The following is a 22,014-nucleotide window of genomic DNA, read 5'->3' as shown; positions in this document are numbered from 1 at the left end:
AGTGCGCTATCTGGGACACGTAATTGACAAGAATGGGTTGCACCCAGCACCAGACAAGGTGGAAGCTATCATGCATGCTCCACAGCCAAAGGATGTTACACAGCTCAAAGCATTTCTTGGCCTCGTTAACTTCTATACGATGTTCATGCCAAATCTGGCAACTCTACTTGAGCCATTACACAACTTGCTACGCAAAGAAAGTGCATGGAAGTGGTCAAGTCAGTGTGACAAGTGTTTCAGAGAATGCAAAGAATTGATGTGTAATAACCAGCTATTGCAGATTTATGATGTCAGAAAAGATTTGCGTCTGACATGTGACGCGTCTGCATACGGCTTAGGGGCAGTGCTCTCTCATGTGGTTGATGGTCATGAAAAACCTGTTGCCTTTGCGTCTCGATCAATGACCCCAACTGAGCGCAATTACGCGCAAATCGAGAAAGAGGGACTTGCCATTATTTTTGGAATCAAGAAATTTCACAAGTACTTGTATGGTCGCAAGTTCGAAATTCTCACGGATCACCAGCCACTGACTGCTCTTTTTGACCCTAAGCGTCCAGCAAGCTCTGTGGCTGCTGCGCGAGTGCACCGCTGGTTACACGTACTGTCAAATTACCGTTACCAGGTCACGTATAAGGCAGGACGTACGATTGTCAACGCGGATGGTTTGTCGAGGCTCCCCCTGCCTGAAACTACTGAAGGGTCCCAAAGCATTTTTTTTTATTTTGCACCGATCCAAGACCTTCCTGTCACAGTTAAAGAGGTTGAGCTAGAGAGAGCCAGAGATGAAGTCTTCCGCGTTGTACGTGAATTCACATGGAATGGTTGGCCAATCACAGTTTCTGACGAGCTAAAGCCGTACTTTGTAAGGAAGGTAGAAATGAATGTGCACATGGGTTGTTTAGTGTGGAATTACAGAGTTGTGATTCCCGCTTCACTTCAAAGTGACATTCTTGGATTGCTGCACGAACGGCACATCGGTATCACTAAGATGAAGGCAATCGCTAGATCAATGGTCTGGTGATCGCAGTATTCAGGAGATCACTAGAAAGTGTGATATTTGCTAGAGTGTTGCTTCGTTCGGTCAGCCCACTCCATTGCAACCATGGAGATGGTGTGAGAATGCATGGGAGAGAGTACACTTAGATTTTGCAGAGCAAAATGGCAAATCATTTCTCCTTGCCGTGGACTCCCATTCGAAGTGGCTAGAGGTAAAAATCATGAACTCCACAACGGCGCAAAAGACAATCGAAGTAGTGAGATCTATGTTTGCTGCATATGGATTGCCACACGAAATTGTTACAGACAATGGCCCTCAGTTCAGAGCCCAAGAATTTGAGGGCTTTCTAAAAGCAAACGGTGAAACACGCGCTAACTCCTCCTTACCACCCACAATCAAATGGGGCGGCAGAAAGAGCAGTACAAACGCTGAAGAAGTCGCTTCTGCTGCAGGGAGTGAGTGACCAATAGAAAAACCAGCAAACAACAATAGAACAACAAGTGGATAACTTTGTGTTTAGGTACAGAACCACTCCCGATACATTCACAGGGCAGACGCCAGCTGAATTGTTCTTGAGAAGGAAACTGCGCACGTGGCTCTCGATGCTGAAACCAGACCTTTCAAGAAAAATGAACAAAAAAACAACGCACATAAAGGAGAGCGCAGACAAACACCGAGGTCGCTCAAGACAGTTTGAAAAAGGGGATCTCGTTTACGTAAGAAGCGTTCGAGGTGAAACCGTTAAGTGGTTTCCAGGAAAGATAGTCAACAGAGGGTCAGCCATGACATACCTAGTGTTTGTTTCGGGGCAAGTAAGATTCTGCCACGTGGACCATTTGCGCAGCCGCAGCGCGCCAGGTGATATCCCATTTCACGGGGACGATATAAGCTGCCCACAGACGAGTAATGGAAACGAAGCGCAGACGGTCGGCACGGCGCCGTCAGCACCAGGCTTGACGCCGTCGCTTTCAGACACGGAGCCCTCGGAATCACCTCCCAACACAGAGAGCGGAAACGGGAACGCTCTCAGGCGTAGTACGCGCACGAGACGTTTTCCTGAACGTCTGAATTACGACACATTTAGTCTTAGGGGGGAGGAAGATGTTGGGAACTAAAAAGCCACACATATAAGCAACAGCAAAGTGTGCGTGTTTAACAACATGAGTGTGTAGTGAGAGACCACATGGCCTCTCCGTGTTTACATCTGTGCGCGGCTGTGAATTATGTACTATTGCGGCCGCCGTGAACTCAGGACACGCAAAGTGACGTTTCCCCGGGACGCCGCTCTCGTCATGTATTGTAAACAGAGAGCGACGTAAGAAGTGGGACCCGTGCCGTAGTCGCGAATGTCGGTCTCCGCTATGCCTTGACTATGAAAAGTTTTGTAATTCGGCTTTGTAGCAAAAAATCCATATAAGCAGTGGCCTGGCGGATAATTGCGAGCTGCAGCCCCCAAAAATATCGGTCGACTGCCTAAAGCTCGTTTCAGCAGTGCCCTCACCGGGGGAAAAAAAGAAAAAAAAAAGCTTTCACTTGCTGTAAATGGGCCTGTTAGTTACGCTCGCTCTCATCTGGAAATTTATTCTATTCAATTCAGAGAGTCCTAAATAGAATCTTTGAAGCTCGGGATGAGAGCGAGTGAGCTCTCTGATAACCGCCAACAAGCGTCGTCGTCTTTTATATCGCCGATCGGGATGGCTTGCAAGATACTAGCCCTGTCAACGATATCCGCTTCCTGAACGATCGCGATCGCTTGCAAGATAAGTCAAGCTCGTTACTTCTACTGCAACCGCCTCTGCAACTAATCATGCTTGTTACTTGGCACGCGGCGATAACAAAAACACCATATCGGGCGCTAACGCACAGCACGCGCGACAAAGAATACAGAACTACACGGCGTAGTCACAGAACACCCTGACAACATAGCGCGATACGATGTGCCGTGGTTCATGGTTCCCGCATGCCACGCATTAGCTGGATTCTCTCCCACTCCACCGCTCCGCAGGCGAGGAGAGCATCGAGATGCGCCCCTTCCCCGCAGCCGCAGCGGCCGTTCGATTCGAAAAAGGCGTTCACAAAACCTCGAGCCAGCTTTACCACGACTTTCGTTCGCTTTCAATAAAGTTACTGTGAATTTTCCCTGATGAGAACACAATTTCCCTGAGTTTTCCTTGAGTATTTCCAGACTATCCAAAATCCCTGAGAATTCCCGGTTTTCCGGGTCGGTAGACACCTTGTTTATTTCGATTAGTATGTAGCCTAAGCAGCGATAAAATATGTTCACGCGGGTTACCTCAGACTTCCCTTCTGTCTGCGTAGAAGCGTGTTGGCGTGGTTTGGGAGCAGGCGCAAAGCAGTAGTAGCAGTTCCTTCTACACATGTGACAGGACCCTCGAGGTAGCCCTAGAAAGCAAGAAGGATTAGTGTCATAGTCTGCATATACAGAGCGCTTATTGTAAAAAGTGTGCAAGTACACAGCGGTGGACACTTGGAGATCGTTGCGCAGTTTCTGGAAATTCATGTTTCTCCGATACTTGTTACTCTCAATGTACGAGGTCCCAGACAAAGCAGAAAAGCCACAAATGCGACTCGAAGGGTTCTAAGTCCTCATTTACGGCTACATGAGAGAGCGAGTCCTTAGCAGTAAGAATATATATCACAGTAAATCACAGGTATCTGACCGTAACAGACCATAGGTCAGCAAACTCGCTTATGAGACAACTCGGACTCACTCAGATTGAGATGGGGCCATGAGTGTGAGTACGGATGAGTGATATTTTGGTGAGTTTGAGACCGAGTGAGTCTGGTTCAGAAAAATTTTAGTGAGTCTGAGTCCGAGTGAGTCCGGTTGAGGAAAATATTGGTGAGTTTGAGTCCGATGAGCCCTAAGCGCAAAATATATTTGTTGAGTGAGTCTAAGTGAGTTCCACTATTTTGCCAACCTTCTGTAGTCCTATACCTATTGGTCTTCAGCATTAATATCAGCCTGATATCGGCTGATGTTTATAGTTACTACTACTCACACATATTTATTGATCAGAAGCGTGAAGTAGCGGGGGGGGGGTGACTTAATTGACCTCCCCCGCAAGCTATCTCATGGGAAGTTCTTGATCAAGATATCTCGTGTGAATTGCTTCTTTCACAAAATGTTCTTACTGGCTTGCAACCACTGACAACTCGTATTTGAAGGTACGACATCAAGAGGTGCCACGTAGAGCGCCGATTATGTCATGTGAGATATTGGCGTTAAAGAGCATTGAAACCATGATCGCGAAAGCGCATTTTACGCTAATTTACTCAATAGTCGACTCACTCATGCTCACCTAGACTCAGATCGAGCCGTGAATCTGAGTCTGAGTGAGTCCGGCTGAATAAAACGTTGATCAGTCTGAGTCCGAGTGAGCCCTAAGACCTAAATATATTTCTTGAGTGAGTCTGAGTGAGCTCACTTTTTTTTGCCGACCTATGGTACAGAGTAAATATTTCATAACCCAAAGCGAAAAAAGAACAGAATTTTATAAACAAAATAAACAAGGAAATTACTCTCCTTGAGGAAAAAGGAGAGAGAGAGAGAGAATACAAGAAAGACAAGGAGGTGTCCAGTTTCCTGCCCTGCCCGTGGGGAGGGTAGCAAACTGAATGACGAAGTAAGAGAGAGATAGAAAGAGATAAAACATGAGTGTACGCAATTCACAGCACACACGCACACTGCTGCGGCGTAGCTACGGGCGATCACTCAATTCACTGGTCTTCAAGAAGTGCAGAAGGGCTCGTACGGCTTTCTGGGTCTGTTCATCACGCACTCGAGGCGTGCCATACCAATTTAGGTATATATCCAGTTAACAAAACGGCCGGAAGCGCACCATGACAGTGGCATGTAAATCATACCGTACATGACATGCATAACATGATTCGCATGTTAAGACCTCTCATTTATGTTCGTCATACAGTCACATCGCGCAACAACAATCTTGGTGTATATCAAGCGAGCGAAATGGCCGCGAGTGCACCACGAGTATAGCATGTAAATCATGCCATACATGACATGCACGTCATGATTTTCATGTTAACACCTTTCATTTACGTTCGTCATACAGTCGCTTCGCGCAATACCAATTTTGGTGTATATCAAGCTAGCGAAACGGCCGCGAATGCACCATGAGCGCGGCATGTAAATCATGACATACATGACATCATGTCACGGTTTTCATGTTACCACCTGTTATTCATGTTCGTCATACAGTCGTGTCGCGCAATATCAATTTTGGTATATATCAAGCTAGGAAAAACGGCCGCGAATGTATCATGAGTGTGGCTTGCAAATCATGTCGTACATGACCTGCATGTCATGCTTCCATGTTACCACCTCTCATTTACGTTCTTCATGCAGTCGCGTCGCGCAATACCAATTTTGGTGTATATCGCGCAAGCGAAACGGCCACGAATGCGCCATGACCATGACATGTAAATCATGTCGTACATGTCATGCATGTCATGATTTTCATGTTACCATGTCTCATTTACGTTCTTCATACAGTCACATAGCACAATGCCAATTTTGGTGTATATCAATCTAGCGAAACGACCGCGAGTGCGCCATGAGCGTGGCATGTAAATCGTGTCATACATGACAGGCACGTCATGATTTTCATGTTATCACGAGTCAGTTATGCTCTTCATACAGAAATGTCTCGTCATACCAGTTTTCGTATATATCCCTTCATTTAAACGGCCGCGAGCGCCCAGAGACTATGTCATGTAAATCATGCTGCACATGACATGCGCGTCATGATTTGCATGTTAGGACCAGCCATTATGTTCGTCATGAATTCTTGTCACGTCGTACCAATTTTGGTGTATATGAAATTAACGGAACGGCCACAAGAGCCTAAGGTCGTGGAATGTAAATCATGCTGTTCATGACATGCGTGTCATGATTTTCATGATATGACCTGTCATTTATGTTCGTAATGAAGCCATGTTATGACACACCAATTTTGGTATACATCCGATCAACGAAACGGCCAGGAGAGTACAAAGTCGTAGGCGGCTAGATAGATAGATAGATAGATAGATAGATAGATAGATAGATAGATAGATAGATAGATAGATAGATAGATAGACAGACAGACAGACAGACAGACAGACAGACAGACAGACAGACAGACAGACAGACAGACAGATAGACAGATAGATAGATAGATAGATAGATAGATAGATAGATAGATAGATAGATAGATAGATAGATAGATAGATAGATAGATAGATAGATAGATAGATAGATAGATAGATAGATAGATAGATAGATAGATAGATGTGGACGCCTACGCGGGACGCCAGTCAATTTTCGCGTTTGATGAGGCATCTAAGGCTTTCGCCATGATGATAATAATAATAATAATAATAATAATAATAATAATAATAATAATAATAATAATAATAATAATAAATAATAATCCGGAGATCCCATGCGTTGTGGGAATCGACTTCATGCGAAGCAGTCGGCGAGTAGCTGTCTATGCTGAATTTACTTTGAGTCAAGCTTCACGAAGTGGATCAACGTCTTTGTTGAATTGAGTAGTTGAGCGCATATCGCAGGGTTGCCAGGCACGCGCGCTATACTGACGTGTAAAGGGTATATAGTTCATCGTCCGACGAAACGTCGGCACTAACGTTAAAGCTATGTCAGTTATATCGTAGAACGAAGTGCGCGCTACGGTGCGATGAGATGCATTTCATAACTAGCGGTCGTCGGCGGATACGACCGAACGGCTTGCTTGCGAAGTCAGTATTTATTTTACTGTTATATAAGCGGATAGACACCACCAGTGCAACAACTGGCATTGGCCCGACATGAAGCTTGTATAGGGTCTCTTTCGTAAGTAGTTTGAAGCACAGGCGTGGCTCTGCAGTTATGGGTGGAGCCACTCCCCCGCAACATGGACCCCGAACAACAGTCCGGTCGAAGGCACACGCGCACTGCTGCCCTTGAGGCGCGTCACTCCGATCGCCCCGGCGTATTTTATGTAGACGTCTCGGGCCCTTCCCCCTCGGGTCATTACACGGCCGCTTTGATCACAGAAAGTCACCACGTCGACGGCCTCTCATTTAGAGCCGACAGTGCAACTCATGCAGAGGAGGTTGCCATCGCTTTGGCGCTTCCCACCCCACCACTCACACTATCTTGACAAACTCGCGCTCAGCCTGTTCTCGATATATCCAGGGTTCCATCACCCCATTGGCTGCTCGTCTCCTTCAAGCCGCCTCCTGGCCCTTTAGCCCTCACTCCGTAAGAATAGTCTGGACTCCAGGCCACACAGGACTTCCCGGCAACGAGGCGGCGAATGCCGCTGCCCGTGCTTCTCTCTTCCGGGCCGCTGCCCTTCCATGTCCTGAGTCGGATCCTGGAAACTCGAGCCTCACACGCTACCGTGATATTCTGGATTATTATCGCACTTCGCGCCTTCTTTACCCTGGCCCTGCTCGCGGTCTGGCGAAAGCAGACGAACGAATACTACGCCGCCTTCAGACTAATACTTTCCTTAGTCCGGCGGTCGCCCGGCACTTCATCCCGGAAATCTCTGGCACGTGCCCGACTTGTCAGGTCCTCGCCGACACCTTTCACGTCGTGGCTTCGTGTCCTGCAAATGCACTTTCTTTCTCATCCCCCTTCCCCATCCCAACTAGAGAGGCTTGGGAGGAGTACCTGCTCGGCTGCTCTACCTTGGATGCGCAACGCTCCTTGGTGGCGCGCGCCCGGGCAGCGGCCATCTCCAATAGCGTCCCGGACTAGGGTCTGCCACTCAGGCACACAGCAGCTCTCTCGTGAATTTCTTGAATAAAAATATTTACCACCACCACCACCGTGATAGAATACCTGACTCTCATGCAGAATGCCTTGGTTCGATACCGGCTCGGGCCGCAATTTTAATTTTTTGTTGCTTCTATCGGGATTTTTCTATCATCCATGATGCCGTCGATGCCGGCACCGCATTTTCTGCAACACGGGCTCCTTCACGCTATCACATTAAGATTTCCATATTCTGTTCTCGCTGTCCATGGGTTTATATAGACTGGATCACCTGTGGCGCATACCCACATACCATGGGCTGAGTAATGCGGCTATATGCCAGCGTGACTGGTGAAATGGTTTAATGACATACGCGACAGGCAATTCGCGTTATTGATGTCATGACCTGTAAATCGTTTCGTCGTACCCTCATCTCCTCCTATGTTAATTTTGGTATTACTAAGCTAAGGAGACGACCACGACAGCGCCCAGACGTATACGCGGCCAGATAGATATATAGATAAAAACGGTCAGAGTGCCTTTGGTTGGCAAAGAAATGCTTCGCATTTAATATCAACAATAACTTACCCAACTTTCCCGCATTATTTATTTTCGAATTACCTGCCGCCGTGGTCGAGTGGCTATGGAGCTTGCGGAAGCCAGGGGCGCCCTGGATAGGAGCCTCACTCACCTGCTCCCCGAACCACTTTAATATTGGAATAAACGTTCATCAATTCAATTCACTTTCACAGTGATGCTACCGAGGACTTCTGATTTGGAGCAATTTTTGGAGCAGCAAAATTTCCGTTTTGGAGCACTTTGGAGCAGCAAAATTTTCATCTTGGAGCACTCTGGAGCAGATAATTTTGCATCTGGGAGCACTTTGGAGCAGCGAATTTTACATCCTGGAGTGAAATACAGAAGCATATTGCATTAACATTCAAGCACCTGAGTATTATTATGGGACTCTTATAAAGGCTAGAAATATTTCGATTCATTGCAAATCTCAAGGAAAAAATCATCTCAGGAGCATAGGCGTGCGCACAGGGGGGCAGGGGGGGGGGGCGGTCGCCCCCTCCCCTAATCACCTAAGAGGGGAAGGGGGCGCAAAATCTGCCCCGTACATTGACCCTTGCGATAGCAATTATATGGACACTCTCGGCGGATTTTTGCCGTCGCCGTAATTTTCCGTATAAAGTCCAAATTAAAAAATTACACCATCTCCCGCTAAAGGGGACCATGAGGCAATGCGAAGCCGGAGCACTTGCACGATCGCGTTCCGTTGGCGTTCGTTGAGCATGCTACCGACCTCGCGTCGTGGAACGCGAAGAGGGACGCTACGCGCGTCGTATCTTCCATCTAGCCTGGCCGTTAATTCTCTCAGGGCGAGCGGGGAACGTGGTCGACAGGCGGGCGAGAGGGGGGCAGCGTAGGAGAGGAGAGAGAAGGGGAGGGGGCGCGCATGCGCTCGAGCTCATCGCGGCGTTGCGCAGGAGAGAATTTCGGCATGTCTAGCCCGCGTTTCAGAGGAAGAGTGGAAAGGGGGAGGGGAGAGGGGAAGTGGAGAGGGGGAGGAGAGAGGGAAAGTGGAGAGGGGTAGAGGACATGGGGAATGGTGAGGGGGAGTGGAGAGGAGGTGTGTGGAGAGGGTATGCGCATGCGCAGTAAGGGTGGTCACGCTGCAAACACCACCACCACCACCACCGGATTGAGCTCCGCCTTAAGATACTTCGCATCTATAACATCGCCACGCGCATTCTAGCCGCGGGTAAAAGCTCGCGAGCGCTGGCGACGAACGCGGCTGAAGCGGAGATTAAGCTAGCCGGCCGTCTGTCTCCGCCGCACGGACAGGGCATGAGATAACATCTTCCCGCGTGCGGGCCTGCCATCGATTGCTCATCAAACAGAGAGGAAACGCCCCGCCCGTCTTTCGTAAGGAGCATGAAGGAACGCCAGGGGAGCGGAAAGGGGGGGGGGGGGGTACCGCATCGTTCGAAGGGCGCAGTCGCTTGCGCGCGCGCTATCTCGAGACATCAGGAGACGGCTCGCAAACTTGCTGTGCTTTCAACGCTTACTTCGCGTTTAGAGAACTCAGAGCAAGGAAACGCTTCGGTTCCTGGAGGGGCCATATTCCCTTAAACCAGCGTTTTGTTGAGTTACGCGAGATCAGATCCAAAAGAGTTAGCTGCTAGTCTTACTTCGTTTCACAATACAATTTTTTGGTATCGCATTCATTGCTTCACTCTTAAGCGAAACTGAGTTTTTTTAACCGTTAGCTATTGACCCCCGAAAGCGAGGGGCGGACGTGTTACATGGCGTAGCCGCTTCACTGTGGGCCGTCAGCGACGGGCCCGCTGCTGACAGCTGCGCATTTGCGGCTGCTCCGACCAGGAGATATGATTTTACTAATGAGATGACATTTTTAAAAAAAAGCAAGCAAAAAATTCGAATTGGAACCCTAGCACGTGAGCTCGAAAGGGCAGGGCCTTTTAGGGGGTATTTACTGCAGAGTGATTACAAACTCTGACGTGCTGGCGGAAGGAATTACGAAAAAGCTGTTCTGGATGAAGATCCATCGATAAAGTATATCTGAGGAAAAGTGTCAACGCGTTTCCACCGTTCGCGTGCTCTTCCATGAACACGAAGCAAGGAAAATTCGATATTGTCCCATATATCTACTGCGAGCAATATCCCAGATTTCATTCCGCGATGTCCGGAAACAGAAGTGACTGACATTTTAGCAGCACACATGTAGTAGTTAGTTATTACTGAACATTGCTTTCCTTACGTGCCGTGCGACGCTTGAAACGAGCTATCAGCAGCGTTTCTGGAACAGACGACGCCCGCCGATGAATCGCCGTCGCACTTTCTCGCTACCGATAGGCCTAGGCGTCACGAGCCTCTGGGGAGAGCGCGTTTTGCTGTCGAGCCGACTTGCAGAACAGAAGCTGCGTCGGCACCGTGCATGGCATCGTGGCTTACTCTGAACGCACGCGCGAGCGCTATTTATTCAGCGGAATAATTCTTGGTCCATGATTGCGACTTTATTGGCAGCCCCAAGATCGAGCTGCACATGTTCTGACGCGCCGGCGGTGCGATTGCCGGTGCGATTGCCGGTGATAGGCGCCCCCAAACCCGAGAGTTTGGCGCAGTTTGGCGCAATTTTCGTCGATATTATCAGGATGGCGCAGTAAATACAATTTGGCGCACTTTGGCGCAGTTGGCGCAGGAGTGGAATCACTGCTTTCATACATGCGCCCCGCCACGGTGGTCTAGTGGTTATGGCGCTCGCCTGCTGACCCGAAGGTCGCGGGATCGAATCCCGGCCGCGGCGGCTGCATTTTCAATGGAAGCGAAAATCTTTGAGGCCCGTGTGCTTATGTTTAGGTGCACGTTAAAGAACCCCAGGTGGTCGAAATTTCCGGAGCCCTCCACTACGGCGTCTCTCATAATCATATGGCGGCTTTGAAACTCCACATATTATTACTTTCGCATATGCAGTCACGCCACGGCATGTGCTCTTTATGGGAAAGTGAGCGAAAAAAAAAAAAACCACGTCGCATTGTGTGCGCTACTTTGCTTGGCCTATGTTCAAATTTAAGCGCGGTAAGAAGACTTACCTGGGAGGCACATCAGCTGTAGACAGGTGCTTCGTTTGCTTTGGAGCGATTACCTATTTAATAATATCTGGGGTTTGACGTGCCAAAACCACGATGATTATGAGGCACGGCGTAGTGCTTAGGAGATTTCGACCATCTGGTGTTCTTTAACTTGCATCTTAATCTAAGTACACCTCTAGCATTTCGCCTGAAGGAAGGGCTCATTATTTTTTAAGTCTACTTAGCAGCCCGCGCGTCCATTCTTCCATCATGCGTCGTTTAAAAGATTTATGCTAATCGAGAGAGTGTGCTAATAAGAAAACAAAGAACTACTGTTTCATTACATGTGAAAAGCATGTCTTTATTCAGAGAACGTATTACAGACTTTTTGTGCCACGAAAAAGGCACCACTGGACCGGTTGGCGCTTTCAAAAGAGGTCGATACGTTTTCCCGGCGATTTGTTTAGCAGCCTAGATGTTCCCATCGAAGTCAGAACACTACAGTTATAAGGCATGACTCCTTCCTCTTCCCATGCCCGCCTATACTGCCTCAATGCCGTTTTACAGAGCTAAATTGAACATCATGAAAAAGTGGACTTCGTGAGGTCAAAGGTGGGTCTGCACATTTTATCTCTCCTTAGACACGCGATACGGTACACTTACATAAACAGCAGTGCAGAAAAAAGAAAATGAAGTTGAAAGGCACACAGTTATATTTAGGTGAAATCGTCCACCGGCGCGATAACAAATGCTTACAATTTTTAACACTACAAATGTGAAATAAGGATACGCTTTTTATACGTTAAAAGTACGCGTTTAACTGAACGCTGCACCTCTGCTTGAAGGTGATATCAACGTAAACTGCAAGAAAAGAAAGCAGCCAGCAACGAAGAAAAAACGACTGCGATTGTATTCAGGCAAAGGGGAAACCTGGTTGAAAAAAAAAGAACATTAACCTGTCCAAAATCACGAATTTTTCTGGAGATTTTAAGAACGTGGGTGCTATAAGGTGCAAGCTAGTTTTGCGGCAGATTGTATTACGTTATGGCTAGATGAGCTATAGCTTTGTTTTGAAAAGCAGCGCTTTTGTGTAATATCCAAACACCTACAGCCAACTCACTTCGACGGGTCTTGGAAATTAATACAGAAAACGGACTATCGAGGCCTACAAGAATTACTACGTTGAGATTTTAGCATGACACATATACACATCACTGTTAAAAAACAAAGGCAGACGGTAACAACGGAGACAGTGAAAACGTTTCGTGAGGCTTTATACTATGTATGAGATGCCCCTTCCAGCTGGAATGTGGGGACTGCCTACGGCGTAATATTAGAAGCATTTCTACCTTTCTAAATTACTTTAAGGCGCAGCCACGAACCCCTTCTAGCTGGAATGTGGTGACAACCTACGGCGTGATATTAGAAACATTTTTACCTTGCTAAATTACTTTAAGGCGCAGCCAAGTTCGTGAAAGAAACCTTTCTCTACTGGAGTCTGGTTTAGCGCGGCACAACGTGCCAACATCGACAGTGTTGTCAACGGGTAACTCTTACAAGAACTCAACTATGACTACAAGCAAAATATCTGAAGCTAAGGTTCGCGCGCAAGGTTAGCCGCGAGCCTCCCGGATGTCGCAGAATCCCGCTGGCAGGGGCATCGAACCTCGTTTCACAATGTTGCTGAATAGAGCCCGCGCTTCCGCATCTGTGAAGACTCCCCACGCGTTAGGACCATCGATGAACTCTTGTGGCGTCAGTGCGAGGAATCGTAGCTGGGGGAGCAGCGGCAGCATGACGGCCCGCAAATCTCCCGATTCACCTTCGTGCCCGCCGCACGCTTCATCGCGTGCAGGTGTGCACGATTTCTCCATGGGCTTCAAGCGCTGCTGCCCCCAGGCGTGCACGGCTTGTAGCACCAATGCCTCGGACACATTGGTAACATGTTTGAGGACATATTTGATCGTAGCTTCGGTGCAAGACTTAAACTTCGCGGAGGAGATAACTTCAAGGCTGTTCTTGATAATTACTATTGCTGCGAGGGTTGTTAAGGCTTCTTCGCCGACGGTCAGCACGTAGTCGAGGAAAGGACACACGCCATCGGGAGTCATATGGAAATCCATGAATTTGAGGCATATCTCCTCCAGCTGCGGTATGAGGTACTTGGCAGCAGCGGTACGGGTACAGGCGGCTTGATGTACGGTTTTTACTTCAAGACGTCCGCTGTAGAAGTATCTGCGTGGCAAGAAAAGAGACAGACAATGTTTAGAATAGCCTGGCTAGCCTAAATGTACTGGGGCGAACGAGGACGAATGAGAGCGAACAGTGAGATAAAAGCAATGTTCACAATGAAATTCACAATAACCTCCATATATTACCAAACAATTAATTTTCGGAACTCGGAAGGTGACTATCATCCATGGCTGCTTACAATGCCAAACATGGAATTATCGGTAGATGGCATATTCAGAAAAAGAGAAATGCTCATTCAAGCTGCGAAACAACCAGCGCTTTACCAGATATTTATTCGGTATCCAGGATACATACTTGTCTACACAGATGGCTCCAGTGTTAAACCCTCACGAACTTCAGTCTTTATTATAGCACACCTCAACATACAAGAATCACTTTAAGGAGTACTAACAAGAATTTGAAATATTTCCAAATAGTCCCTCTAAATAAAAACACTGGTGTGGAGACCACTAAAAAAGAGTATTGTTGTGCCTGGGAATGCATCGACTATATTTTTAACACCACTGCCTTAAGAAAAAACACTTTCGGTTTCGATATCGAGCGGGCGGATTCTCAGCGACGTATCATCGCATTGTGACGTCACGGGGAGACAGCAACTCACGACGTACTAGACGACGAAAACATGAAGCAGCACAACAAGCTCGTAGATATGGTTCCATCCTAATACTCAAAAATGAATCGCGCAGCACTTTAAAGGCAAGATATTTCAATATCTGTTGAAATAGGTGGTTTAATTGACCAAAATTCTAAAAACTCTGATTTATATCATAAAGATCCACTTATTGAATTTGACATGCAGTTATTTTTAGACAGAGGTGTCCAAACCCTCATTCTCGGAAGATAATGTAACTGCGTAGAAAGTTGGTGTGTCTAGGTTTTAAGTGTTTCTTGTACACACAGTACTTTTGGTGAATGTTTGTGTAAAAGTTCTTGGACATCGTCGAGGTTTCTAAGGAGTCCTCTGACGTTCCATTGCATAATTTGTGCTTCCACATTGGAAGTTAAGTAGTGCTGTGTGTACGAAAAGGAGGTGGCTGTTGTTTAAGTGAAAAGTTGGAGCTCTAGTAGCAGGGCCGTCGTCGGGCCCCGTTATCGGCGTTTTTATTTTCTTTGCTCGCTCCAAGGAGCTACGCCGCTCCACGCCAAGGAGCTACGCCAACTCCGGGCGATACCGGAGTTGTGTCCGTTGCCTCGTGCGAGGCACTGGACGCCCGCGTACGCGAGCTGCTGGTTCGGTTGTCCGTCCTCGCCTGGCGAGGCGTAGTCGTACGTGAGACCCGACGACCCTGGAGTTGCCATGATCTCTGGCTTGGTAGGTGGAGCAGTCTTGACTGCCGCCGCCATGGGGGCAGCCGCAACGGCTCAATTTGCGTGGGCCAAGACAGTGGCGGTGGCCGATGCGACTATGCCCCCTGACGCGCCGCATCAACATAGGTTGCACCGTGGGAGGCCGAACACCTTCGTGCTTCTTTAAATGAGATGCTCTCTCGAACCTTCAATGAAATGTCTTTTTTCTTCTTCCAATTTGGGCATGAACGTGAATACGCAACGTGGTCGCCGTCGCAGTTCACACAGTGTGGAGTTTCATTACAAGGTGTCCGAGGCATGGCCTTGAATACCGCATTTTGCGCAGGTAGGTCGACCACGGCACCTTTGATAGCCATGGCCAAATCTCTGACACTGAAAACATCGGCGAGGGTTTGGCATGTACGTATGGTCTGATAGGTGTCTTTGTGTAGCCAGTTTCAATGCATTAAGGAAGTTCACTAGCGGTAAAGGTTAGTATCAAGTGTTTGGTTCGAATTTCCTGATTCTTTCTGAGGATGACAACTCGTTTTACGTTTCTGACATTCTGATCCTTCCACCCTTCGAGGAGTTCAGTCTCGGTTAGGTCGAGGAGATCCGTGTCTGATACGAGTGCACGTGCAGAGTTCATTGATCTCTGGGCTGTTATAGTTATGGGGATGTCCCCAAACGTTACGAGGTTTTTCAATTTCTCGAATTGTACCTTGTCATGGAGTTCGAGAAGGTCTCCACTAGCCATTTTATCACTTTATACCACGCACCTAATGTGTTTGTTAGCCATGTGGCAACTATAAAAGGGGAAACGGTCCTAGCTGTTTTGTCGGTCTCTTCGCTGTGTACAACATGGTAGTGGGGGAATGCTTCTTTTGGTCGGCTGAGGAAAGTCATCTCTTCGGTGCGTACGCGCTTTGAAGCGCCACGATCGCTTATTAAAGGGAATGCTTTATGCATGATAGTGGCGTAGCCTGAGGGGGGGGGGGGGGGGCAGACCGGGCCCGTGCCCCCCCCCCCCGAAATTTTTTTTGCCATGGCATACATAGCTCAAAATGACATTCGATCACATCGCCTGCCCGAGCCCCACTTCAGATCAAGGAGATGCCCCCCCCCCTAAAAAAATTTCTGGCTACGCCCCTGATGCATGATAATGAAATTCGATTCGGCAACGATGGCAGCCACCTACCACGGAGCCCAACATGGGCAGGTGCGTAGCCAGGGGGGAGGGCACACCGGGCCCTTGCCCCCCCCCCCCCCGAAATTTTTTTTGCCATGGCATACAGAGCTCAAAATGACACTCGGTCACATCTGCCTGCCCCACCCCCACTTCAGATCAAGGAGGTACCCCCCCCCCCCCGAAAAAATTACTGGCTACGCCCCTGACATGGGAACTCTACAAGATGCATGCTATCGAAAACATGCAGACGCCAGCCGTACACCGCTATTTTAACCAAATGCGCATAGACCGAGGTTGGCTATTTGCACAAGGTTAACCCAGGCCGCCTACGAAAACAGGGATGCAACTGAAGGGACCAGGAGACAGGACAGACAGGAAAGAAGATAGGAAAGTGAAAGATCAGAGAGGGGGAGAGGAAAAGGCGACCGCCGATTTCGCCTGGGTGGGCCAGTCCAGGAGTGCCGTCTACGTGAAGCCGGGGCCAAAGGGGTGTGTTGCCTCTGCCGTGGGAGGCCTTAAATGTCCAAACACCCGGCGTCGGCTCAACTCCCAGGATCCTCTTTTCCCCGGACACGGCAAAGCCACGCACCGCGAGGTGTGGGAGGGGTCGAAACCCCCCGTTAGCTCCGGTACGTGGTGTCGCTACACATTAAACGCCTGCTTGCGCAGACGCCCCTGCGGGGTCGGTTGACACCTCAACCGTGCCGCAAGGAAAGAAACAATCTGTGCGCGTAACATTCGCCGTTGCAAAGTGTCCGAGAATGCCTACTGCAAATACTGTTGCGAAGTGCCCACTACACCATAACTCTTACTTTTCCGAATTGGCGTAGTGCCCACTACGCGCCCGTAAGGCAACACGTGCACCAGCGGAGCTGTACGCTTTCTTCTTGCTGCTTGTGCTGATCACGGTGATTAATTGTGCCTGAGCGCTTTTGAGTGGGTCAGCTTTTAAACCACCCACTCGTAGCGCAATTCGCAAGTTTTGACGCCTGGTGGGATTCTACGCTTCTCCCACGCAATATTATTATTACGTGCGTATTACATGACATTCGTATAAGGTTCTTTACCAAGCTAGTTTGAAGGACGGGCGTGGCTCTGTGGTACAACATCTGCCTGCAACGCACAAGTCCTGGGCTCGATCCTCACTCGGGCCACAGTTTTATTATTATTTATTTGAATCTATCTCGAAGTTTTGCTAAACGGACAACGCTGATTTTTCCCTCACACTCGCAACCAACGACGCCAACGGCGACACCCAATTTTTGCGAAACGAGCTCTTTAACGCTATCGCGTCAATATTGCGAGACAGAAGCGTATAATCGCCAGGTATGAAAACATGTGAATTGCTCAACGAGTGGGTGGTTGAATAGCCCACCTATTACACAGCGCTCAGGCATAATTAATCGCATCAATAATTGCAACAGCACCAAGAATGTGTGCAGGTGCGCATGTTGTTTTACGAATGCGTAGGGGGGGGGGTACTTCGCCGATTGGCGAAAAGGAACATTTATGACGTAGTGGGCAATTCCCAACTGTACTTGCAGTAAACATTCTAGGATTGTTTCAAACGGCTAATTTCATGCGCACAGACGTTCCTTTTCTTGCGGCACGGTTGAAGTGTCTAACAAAAATCGAAATTGAGAAGGCGATGCGAACGGGGCCCGATTGTGTTATAGCGTTCTACCCTTGAAGGCGAAGCTCAAGCGTCCTCCAAGTATTTTGGAGGACGCGTTGTCAGTTATGTTGTCCACGTGTGAGGATTCTTGTCCATGATGACTGTTGTAAATTTGCGTTTCCCTGCCTCCCTCTTCTTTCCTCCCTTCGTGGTCACCACTGTTTCTTTCAAGGTCAAGAGAGGCGACGACTGCGGCAACACCAGAGTGGTGATCCGTACCTAACGAATGTGTTGCATTGTCAGTTTTATGGCACTGAGAGGCGGCGACTCGGAGGAGAGGAGAGGGAGAGAGGGCTCCCCTCTTTGGGGGCCCGAACATGAGATCGCAGAGGTAGGGCCAGTTGCAATCAGAGCACTAAAACGACAGGCTGGGTTTTTCTGGTGGTGGTGGTGGTGGTGGTGGTGGTGGTGGTGGTGGTGGTGATGATGATGATGTTGCAGCAGGCGGGGTTAGCCTGGCCTGCATGGCCGGCAATTGTTCCGCCTGAGCATCTCCTGTATTGTAGGGGTACGTCACCAAGTGCTGAACAGCCCAGTGTCTCGCAGGAAAACCAACAAAATTCGTTGCACGCTCCTCCTCGTTGCCGCGGGCCCTTCAGGAAAAATGACGTCTTCAAATGTCCGGTGCCTATGACAACCTTTTTGCAAGGTGCGGACCATCGCTGTTCTTTCCACATCAAACTGCGGGCAAAGCCAAATAAAATGTTCAATGTCCCCGATGTCACCGCAGAAGGCACAAAACGGGGAACGTATCGCCCAGTCTTGAATGACCAAGCCGGGGTGTATGCGGAGCCGGTTCTTATGCGGTACAACAGCGTCGCTTGTTCACGAGAAAGTCCGGTGATTACACATGCTTGGTGTGGAAACTTGTAGATCGCGTTGAAATGATTGCGTATCGCATCTTTGTTGTTCTGGTAAGTTTTAGGAGTTCTTACTTTTGGAACAGATGTCCGCGCTTCGCATGCAAGGGCATCAGCCTTTTCATTGCCTTCAATGCCAACGTGGGATGGTATCCACTGAAACTTTATATTAAAGCTCTTGCCAATAAGGTGTTTAATGAGCGCCAGAGATTGCCTGGTGAATTTTTCTTGAGGTAGGCCACGATGCAGTCTTTGTAGCGCCGACTTGGAGTCCGTCAGCACTACAACATCTCGTGCAGAAAAGGATCGCAATTTTCGCAAAGCCGCCGTGATTGCAGCGCTTTCTACCGTTGTGGACGAAACCACACGATCCAGGCGGCCCGACCATGACACGCCAAGGCAGGGTATACAGAAAGCCGCTGCGCAGCTATCCGTTTGTGTGCACACTGATCCGTCGGTGTACACTTGTAGGTGGCCGTGATACATGGTACTCTTGAACGCTGCCCAGCCTCTTTATATTCCTCGCCGAAACAGTTTTTAAAACGCCCTTTTTCTCTTGGTATTGTTTACATTATTAAACAGTTTACATTATCGAATACGTTCAACGACCGTTTTTATGCGACAATGACTAGAGGTATTATTGGGGTCATTATTATTTGCATTTCGAACATTTTCTTTTATATTATTAAGGTGTTGCTAAAATTGTTTATTGGGTGCGTGACGCAACATTTATATCTTGATGTTATTGTGAAAACGTTGTTTGACATGTTTGTTTTTTACATACGAAGCATTTCTTAGCGAACCTAAGGCACTTTGAGCGTTTCTATCTACGTATCTATCTATTTATCTAGCCGCCTAAGTCTGGCCAGCTCTCTTGATTGCCTCCTTAGCTTGGTGTAGGCCGAAATTGGCATGGGAGGGTAAGAGGGTTTGACGAATACGACTATCTGGTCATGGCATGAATAACGTGAAGATCCTGTCGCGTACGTCGTCAAACCCTTTCTTCCAGACACGTGTGGCATATAGCTGTCTACCACGGGCCGCGGTGTACGGGTATATGCGCCACAGGTGATTGACAGTTCATATCTGCCCTGGAACGGCGAGGACAGACATTAGTAACCTAAATGTGCCAGTGTTAATAGAAACTGACATTGACAGCGTTGACCCGACGAATGAAAAGAATAAAAATCAGGATGCCAGCAGGAATCTAACCCAAGCATTATGCGTGGTTATTCTACCACAGGGTCTCGCCAGGTCTTGAAACTCATGTCGGTGCACCGTCACTTGTCGTTACAGTGCTGGCTATCTAATTTTATAACGAAACAAAAAACATTACATATTTACTCCTATGACACGGGCGTCATGTCGGGTTAAAGGGGTACTGACACGAATATTTTCAGTTGTCGTTTTTTTGCGTCAAATGAAGTGTCAAGCCCTCAAGAGCCTAGAAAAGGTAGTGCTAAGCGCGCGTGCGCCCTGAAAAAGTAATTACAGTATGTTTTTAAAAGCTAGTTTCGGTTCCTACTGTACCCTGACGTCACAACACGGTATGGGCTTCTCGTCACGTCCTTGCACAATATATAGTGACGTTTCCACGCACAAGCGGCCATTTTGGAAGTTTTGATGACGTATAAGCAGCCATCTTGGAAGTTTCGGTACCTAACGTCATCACAACAAGCCAGACTGCTGCGTGAAGTCACCAGAATTTGTACTGTAGCCTGACGTCAAGCTAATGTCGATGTCAGTAGGTGCGCCATGGAAAAATTGACTTTAATATCAAATTAAAATATCTTATCAGCATTTGCTGAGCTTCACACTTGCTCAGAGCCGTCTCTGCATACAGGAGATATGTATGGCAGAGTAACCTCGCCTTCGAAAAAAGGTGTCAGTACCCCTTTTAACGTCAATTGTGGTTCCAGTGCTGGCTCCGCTTTTACAGCAGTCTAATAAAACATTACATTTGTGCTCCTATTATTCAGCAAGCTATATATTCAAGCGTGGCTCGACCCCGGAAGAATACGCTAACGAAAGTTACGTATGACATTCACATCATCGCACCGTAAAGTGCACTTCGTTTTGATAATGATGACGTCTGCGCTGTAGCGTCAGTGCTGATGTTACGTCAGACCATAAGTTACCCTTTAAACGCCAGTGTAGTCGACGTTCCTGGTAAGCCCACGATGTGCACACAACTACTAAACTTACAAAAACACGTCGCTAGACTCCTGACCCGCAGGTCGCGGGATCGAATCCCGGCCGCGGCGGCCGCATTTTCGAAGGAGGCGAGCGATTCTTGAGGCCCGTGTAGTTAGATTTATGTGCACGTTAAAGAACCCCAGGGAGTCGAAATTACCGGAGCCCTCCACTATGGCGTCTCTCATAAGCATATCGTCGTTTTGGGACGTTAAACCCGAGGAATTTTATAATAAAACACGTCGATCCACCTCTTGACTCTTGGCTAAATGCCAAAAAATGCAGCCTAAAAAATCACTGGCCGGCTGCTTCGCACGAAGCCGATTCCCACAAGGCGTGGGATCTGCCGAATTTGTATCTCCTGGTTTTACAGAGAAAGCTCCGTTTGACAGTTTTTTGATCGCCATGTTTTGTTGCTCCTCGTTTTACTGTGAGAAACTTGTGTGTTGCATGCTCAGGCCCTTCAATAGCTAAGGAGTAGCCGGCGCCATATTTGTACGTTAACATCTCCTGACGTCATATCAATTGTAATAATAATAATAATAATGATAATAATAATATAAAGCAAGTAAGGACCTACGCACTAAAACGAAGTGCGCGAAAGTATTCTGAGAAACAGTCAAAGATACAGGGAAGATGGAGGAAGAAAATGACTTACCGCAAGAGACCACGGACACCTTCTGGATGCAAGTCGGTGATGACTACGCGGTCCTCCTTGGCGAAGTCGCCGTAGAACATGGCCCTGAACACATCATTCTGTAACGCCATGATCATCTTGTGGGCCTTGAAAGTAGCCGACTGGCCTGGGAAATGCGTGGACTCGACCGAGATCTCCACGTCGGAAAGGTCGCCAGATTCAAAGGTTTCAGACAACGAGAACTGCAAATAAATAAATAATAATAAATAAATAAATAAATAAATAAATAAATAAATAAATAAATAAATAAATAAATAAATAAATAAAGTAAACAAATGCAATGATGTAAACAGGATTGTAATAAATTGTGGAGTCCTTCCCCTATCCGGGAAAGGGGGACAGGCGAAGCATGGCGTGGGCGTGCCTGATTTGCTGCTTTTCTTTCCTTCTTTCTTTCGCATTACGCAATGCTCCTTACTAACGTAAGCGTTCAGCTTTATTAGGGAGTTTTAGAATAGCGAACGCAAAGATAGC

The 22,014-nt window shown here is 47.9% G+C and overlaps 1 protein-coding gene across 1 annotated transcript; it reads right to left on the bottom strand.

Annotated features, from left to right (window-relative positions):
- Positions 1-12,999: 12,999 nt before the first annotated feature.
- LOC119398933 (BTB/POZ domain-containing protein 6-B-like) lies at positions 13,000-21,701 on the bottom strand. The gene is made up of 2 exons (XM_037665747.2): positions 21,502-21,701; positions 13,000-13,621 (listed from the first exon to the last, which is right to left on the bottom strand). The coding sequence occupies exons 1-2, from the start codon at positions 21,615-21,617 to the stop codon at positions 13,000-13,002; spliced, it is 738 nt and encodes a 245-aa protein (XP_037521675.1). The 5' UTR covers positions 21,618-21,701.
- Between the last annotated feature and the right edge of the window lie 313 nt (positions 21,702-22,014).

This window comes from Rhipicephalus sanguineus, chromosome 7, assembly GCF_013339695.2.
Source record: "Rhipicephalus sanguineus isolate Rsan-2018 chromosome 7, BIME_Rsan_1.4, whole genome shotgun sequence".
Lineage (NCBI taxonomy): Eukaryota > Metazoa > Arthropoda > Arachnida > Ixodida > Ixodidae > Rhipicephalus > Rhipicephalus sanguineus.
This window is presented reverse-complemented; position numbering and strand designations above follow the sequence as displayed.